Source organism: Aplysia californica, unplaced genomic scaffold (genome assembly GCF_000002075.1).
Source record: "Aplysia californica isolate F4 #8 unplaced genomic scaffold, AplCal3.0 scaffold00062, whole genome shotgun sequence".
In the NCBI taxonomy this organism is placed as follows: domain Eukaryota; kingdom Metazoa; phylum Mollusca; class Gastropoda; order Aplysiida; family Aplysiidae; genus Aplysia; species Aplysia californica.
In genome coordinates, this window is record NW_004797332.1 from 916,900 (window position 1) to 923,126 (window position 6,227).

The 6,227-nt window shown below is 37.3% G+C and overlaps 1 protein-coding gene across 1 annotated transcript in view; it reads right to left on the reverse strand.

The window, feature by feature from the left end:
* The window catches only part of LOC101848951 (protocadherin Fat 4-like), an 86,086-nt gene that overhangs the window by 54,938 nt on the left and 24,921 nt on the right, over nucleotides 1–6,227 (reverse strand). Inside the window, exons 10-14 of the mRNA XM_035968496.1 lie at nucleotides 5,324–5,546; nucleotides 4,349–4,551; nucleotides 3,720–3,846; nucleotides 1,968–2,080; nucleotides 80–244 (exon numbers count right to left, since the gene is read on the reverse strand). Of these exons, the coding sequence (XP_035824389.1) occupies nucleotides 80–244; nucleotides 1,968–2,080; nucleotides 3,720–3,846; nucleotides 4,349–4,551; nucleotides 5,324–5,546 (831 nt within the window). The remainder of the gene's footprint in view (nucleotides 1–79; nucleotides 245–1,967; nucleotides 2,081–3,719; nucleotides 3,847–4,348; nucleotides 4,552–5,323; nucleotides 5,547–6,227) is intronic.

Sequence of the window (6,227 nt, forward strand, 5' to 3'; positions counted from 1 at the left end):
GTACACTAGAGGTTCAGCAATACAAATTATCATGGCATAAATCAACATGACATTACTTCGATTAAATTACACATCTTACCGTTGGTGGGTCATCCATGTCTATCACTTCTACCTCCACATCTAGCTCAATATAGTGGTTGAACATATCATGAGCTTTAATATTCAGCTCAACCAATGGAGCCTCTTCATAATTAAATCCTTTAAAATACTCGAGCTGGCCACTACAATAGTTGATATAGTTGCCCTGAAATACAGACATGAGGGAAAACAATTCAGAATCACACAGAAAACAAAGGTAATTTGTGAGGCATCGTGGCGAAATCAGGCGCTCGTCAAAATAATGAAATCGAAGAAACTGGCACTTTTCTGTCCGTTTGACAATTTTTATCGAATTTTTGTTTTTTGACTCAACACCTTTAAGGTCCATTTAAAAACACATTTCTGAGTGGATTTTACTGAAGAATGATAATTAAAGACACAAAAATGTAAATTTATAGTTTCTTAGGACTCTCAAGCTTTGAAAGTCGCCAAACTTTGGAGGACATTTTCTCGCTAATTTTACCTCTGAAACCAGGCGACCCCCCCCCACTTCTTTCCATCGAAAATAACTCGACTTCTATTCATTATAGATGAGTATTTTTTTCACCAAAAGCAAGACATATGAACAAGCTTTAAAATGATACCACCATATGTCAAAAAACTGACCAGCCCCTAATTCCACCCCATCGTGACACATTTATGTTTTTCTGTCTTCACGAAGCTACCTTATTCCATTCAAGATCAGACACAAAGATAAGACACTTTACAGACCCTCATCATCATTTATTTTGAAAGGTCTTTGAGTTTTCTTCCTTGACTATGTTAAAACATCTTTACTGTGTATTTCACAGCATATGCTGTATCACACGACAACAACTAGGGTGAACCTGCATTTATCATGAGATAACACTGGATTGAAAGAAGAATGCCAGAATATTCTTGTATATAAAATGACAACAATTATAATAACATTAGGTGCTGTAAAAATTAACCTTATTTTCATCATTACCTTTTTACCATGAAAAAAAAACCCCAGGGTAACAGTGAGTGACAGAACTTAATTTGTGGTGGTCTTTTCAGTCATTTAGCCTGTCTTTGACAACAAAATTTGATCCACAACTAAATACATTTCTAGTAACTATTTTGGTAACTCAGCTCTGTCGATATAAAGGGGAAAAATAACTAATTATAAGATAAGATAACATAACATAGATAATAATATATGGTTTATATTTTCCTCATGCGAAAAGCATTAATTTGATTAATTTAAAAAACGCTAATCTGTTCTACCCTGTTTCTCTTTTTCGTTGCTATTATTGCTTGCCTCCTTGTGTGGTTGTTGCTTTTCTTCTTTTTTTTTTTTTTGGAGGCACTCTATGACCATCATCACCCTGATTTACTTCTCTTCAGCTGCATTTAGTAAATTCCAGTGTCTCTGCTTGAGTCCAGGAATAAGAAAAAGAGAGTTAAGTTTCCAACAATAATGTTTTTATTGAAATCTACTTTCTCTACAATGTGAACAAAGAGTGATACAGGAGTGTGTGTGTGTGTGTGAGAGAGAGAGAGGGGAGAGAGAGGGGGGGGGGAGAGAGAGAGGGGGAGAGAGAGAGAGAGAGAGAGAGAGAGAGAGAGAGAGAGAGAGAGAGAGAGAGAGAGAGAGAGAGAAGGGTGGGTGAGGGATGAGAAAGTTGGAAGAAATGAAGAGAGAAAGAAAAACACAGACAGACAGACAGACAGACAGACAGACAGACAGACAGACAGACAGACAGACAGACAGACAGACAGACAGACAGACAGACAGACAGACAGACAGACAGACAGACAGACAACCATACTAATTTTTCCTCTAGAAATGGAAGAAATCTCTCACGCTCAAATTCTCAAAAGCAAAAATGCCTCACATAGCAATCATCTGTCCCAGGACTTACCAGTACAGTGGAGCATTTGAAGTTGAGGATTCCAAAATTGTCATCACTCAGTTCAATATTGATTACATCTCTGATATCTGGGTCATACACAGAAATAGTACCGACCACCACCGCTGCAACATAAAGAAATTAAGATTTTCATTTTTATAGCTAGTTTACTTAGAACGAGAGGAAATGAAGCTTTTAAACACTGAAAATATGGCAACGGCTTCTCTACCAGAACAGGTCTTATTAGCCTTAGAAGAAGCCACAAGTCATCTTGACCCATCTTTCTTCTGCTTCGTTAAAGAAAGATTCTTCTCTGCAGATACATTGATCATCATCAAGCCGACATTGACTGACAAACTATTATTATTACAATAATAAACTGAAAGTGGGTGTTTAGTATCAAGACGACTTCAAGCACAAGAATGGGGGTAGAGGCAGTGACAAAAGCATTTGGATGACTAAAAGAGAGCTTGCGTTCTGCTAGACATGCTGTCATTGTCACTGACTCTCAAAACATATTGCAGAGAGTCAATAAGTGGAAACTGAGAAAAGAGTGGCTGCAAAGCATAGAAGAAACCAGACTGAGAAGAATAATGTGGATCTATGCTCGGAGCCACACGGGTGTGGTGGGAAATGAACAAACAGACAAACTGGCGAGCCATGCACCAGTCAATACTGACATTAAAATGGGCAAAAATGACGTTGTGAAGGCCCTTGCTACCACACTTGAAGATAAGGAGATTGAGTATGACTATGCGCCAATCTAACAACTTGAAGAATTGGGTGTCTTCAGAGGAAGCGGTAGAACCAGTATGTTCAGGGGATGTAAGACGGGTTATTAACCAAATAAACACTGGAACGATCAGCAGATGGACTCTGGGGTGGATATTGAAGCGGCGAGCGGAGCACGTATGGCAATATCCGGAGTGCTATGATGTTGTTCCCAGGATCAAGTGATCAAGTATCAATTATTAGTTCTTTTCTTGTAGGCACTGCAATTGTCCCTTCATGACACCTGTTGGCCTCACTAGCCATAGGTGCAAACACCACAGGGCAGAGGAAGCAGCCCAGTACAGCACAAACTCTACTGTCCATAGAGATGAAACTACATCTCGAAAGAAATAAACATCTTTGGACTATTAAAACAGTTCACTAAGCATAGAATCACAGACTTCAGGAAAGGAAGCATTTGACCAAAAATATCTTTAAAAAATTAGAAACCATGTAACCATGCATTGGACTATATTAGCAGTGTCATTCATTAAAAAAGATATTTTTTAAGGCTGAAATTTGAAGGCCCTCTGGACATAGAAAAAACTTTGTGACAAGTTTGAAAGAGAAACAAAAGACACTCCATTTTCAAACCAAACATCCACTGGGCTTGGGAACATAACGTTTAATGCCTTATATCAAACAAAAAGATAAAGACTGGAGTCAGTCTTACAATCCTGCATTCAGATACGTGAGGCCAGTCTTTTTAAATCTGTTTTATTCTAACAGCTTGGAGCGAAAAATTGTCACTCTGAAGGGGGAGGGGGGGGAATAAATAGCAAAATGAGTAGCAAAGTAGAGAAACCAAATAGGGATCAGCTGACTGATTGAAACTATTTTGACATACCATAAGGAAAAAGTAATGGATCAATCAAAGAATAGCAGTCACTGTCATTAATGATAATAATAAATAGCATTTATGCTGCGTATTTCCATTTTCTAAAAAAAAAGCTCAATGCGTATTACATTAATTTAAAAAATATCATTACTTACATGGCATGTTCTCTCTGACTTTGGGCTTGTTGAGGTGGTATGAAAGTAGTGAATTTGAGGAGGAAAGCATGAGCTGGTAAGGATATTCGTTGACATCTTTAATCCCGAATGTCACAGTTTCTTCAGCCTATTGAAACAGTGTAAACAAAATACAACATCAGAAAATGAGTCCCTTCTCGTGTTTTGACAAATCATCAAAAATGTACTATCAAACAAAACACAGAAATATATTATCAGACAAAACATGGAAATATACTAAAAAACAAAACATGGAAATATACTATCAAACAAAACATAACACAAAAGTTCTGCCAGTCCCTACTACATGCAATATTCTACACTGCAGCAAAGAACAAATCTTAAAGACCTCCATCTTTTTCAACATGGCATTGGGTCGAAGGGCATATTCTCAAAGGCTACTGGATTAACAACAACAACTTTACAAAATGTTTGCAAGAAAAGAAAAAGAAAAGAAGGCTTACAGTCAAGAAATTTTAATGAAGAGACTGAAGTCTTCTTCTATCCTTTTTATGAGACCATAAAAGGCACTGGGAATTGCTGAACAAAAAGTCTACACTGTGAAAAAAAAAGAAAGTACAAGCGGCATGTGTCAAAAGTCATTGCTTAACCTGAGACTGCGGGGGGCCTGTGTCAGTGGCTTTGATCTTGAGGGAGTACAACGCGTTTGGGTGCGTCTCAAAATCAAGCTCGACTGACGCAATCAAGAAGTTGCCATCAATGCCGAACAAACCAGAAGGATCCTCCAGAATTTCAAACGTATGTACGTCATCAACGTCTTCATCTTCAGCAACCAACTCCACAAGATGTTCACCTGGAAATAGACATAAATTTTAAAAAGCAAGAAGACTGGTCTAACAACTAAAGTAATAAGCAGACACAGCTTAAGAAGTGAGAATGTCGAGCGTGAAACTGACAGAACCCTTCAAAGTCTTTGAAAGGAAGACAGACGAACAAATATTACAAATATCTGATGAGCTGGAGTCTCTTCTATATATGTTTAACGCCTCTATCAAGGTCTCTTCTATGAGATCAGAGAAAAACACATTAAAACATAATGATCATAATACAGCTTGGGTAAAACAGAAACAGAAACAATTGGGAGATAGTAAAGAAACAGGGCCCACCAGTGATGCCCTCCAATCTGAACACCCATTACGCATCTACATTACATTCTCTCAAAAGCAAAGAAGAAAAGGGCCATTGCTAAAGAGAATTAAATTTTGGCAAAGAAATTCCAGTGTTGATCATAGGAGCATGACCATTTATGAGTGGCTAGCTGACAATGTAAAAATTCAGATCACTTGTCCAGAAAAAAAAAATTATTGAAAGGCCAGTTACAAATTTCTCTTCAACGTCCCTTTGAAAATAAGGAAAGCACATTGCTAGCAGTTTTTTACAATGTTTTGGTCAGCTTTCCTCACATCTACATCTCAGAAGTGATGGATCAGACACATCTTTTTGTGGATAGTATCCATTCAACAAATTACAAACCTCAGTTCTCAAATATCACTTGGCAAAGTGACTTTGAAAAAAAACGTTTTTTTAAATAATAAAGTTGAAATGAAAAAGCATTTTCTCATTACCCGCTTTAATGTTTTCCGGAACATTCTCTGGCTCTAAAGTAACTCCTGTGATGAGCTCATTGGTATCTGTGATCTTGACTGCTATGTCAAAGTACTTGGACAAAGGAGGGTTGGCGTCATCTTGGACCATGACAGCAATGTAGATCTCCTCTGACTCTTCGTGATTCAGAGCGCACCGATTACCTCCGAGTTCAGCGCAGTCCTCCTCTGAATCAGCCGCTACCTGAATAAAAAAGTTGATTTTTTTGTCAGGCTGTTCAAAGGAATATTAGCTCAAAATATTACCAAAAAAACAACAATATATCTATAGAAGTAGAAGAGAAATAAATTAATTATATTTCATTAAGAAGAGCAGACCAAAAATCAGGTTCATTTTTCTTTAGTATTGATTGAAGTTATAAACCCTGTTAGACATAACTATTAAAAAGAGAGCGAAACAAAGCATTATGGAATTAAGAAGAGCAGACCAATAAACTAGTTTTGGGTCTGTTTTATTTTAATATATTTTTTTATACATGGATGTTATTATGCCCTACAAGACACATCTGGGACACATCAAAGGTAGAGAATTTAGTGCCATCATTATGTAGAGCCTAACCATACTGAAAGTAGAAAATTTTTTAAAAAATTAAATAGATGTGATAATCAAAAGTCAGCTATCTAGCAGACTGACCCTGTGCAAACAAAACAGCTAGTGTTTTTATAAAATCATGTTCATACTCATAAAGTTGAACTTACAAAAAATATATCATAAACCATGTGGTATTCATGCTCACATTGATGCGACTGTGCCATCTTTCTCCCACACCCCCACCCTTTTCCCTTTCACCAAACTCACAATCACAGAGATACACACCCGTCCACAAGCACAAAGGCTCTCTCTCTCTCTCTCTCTCTCTCTCTC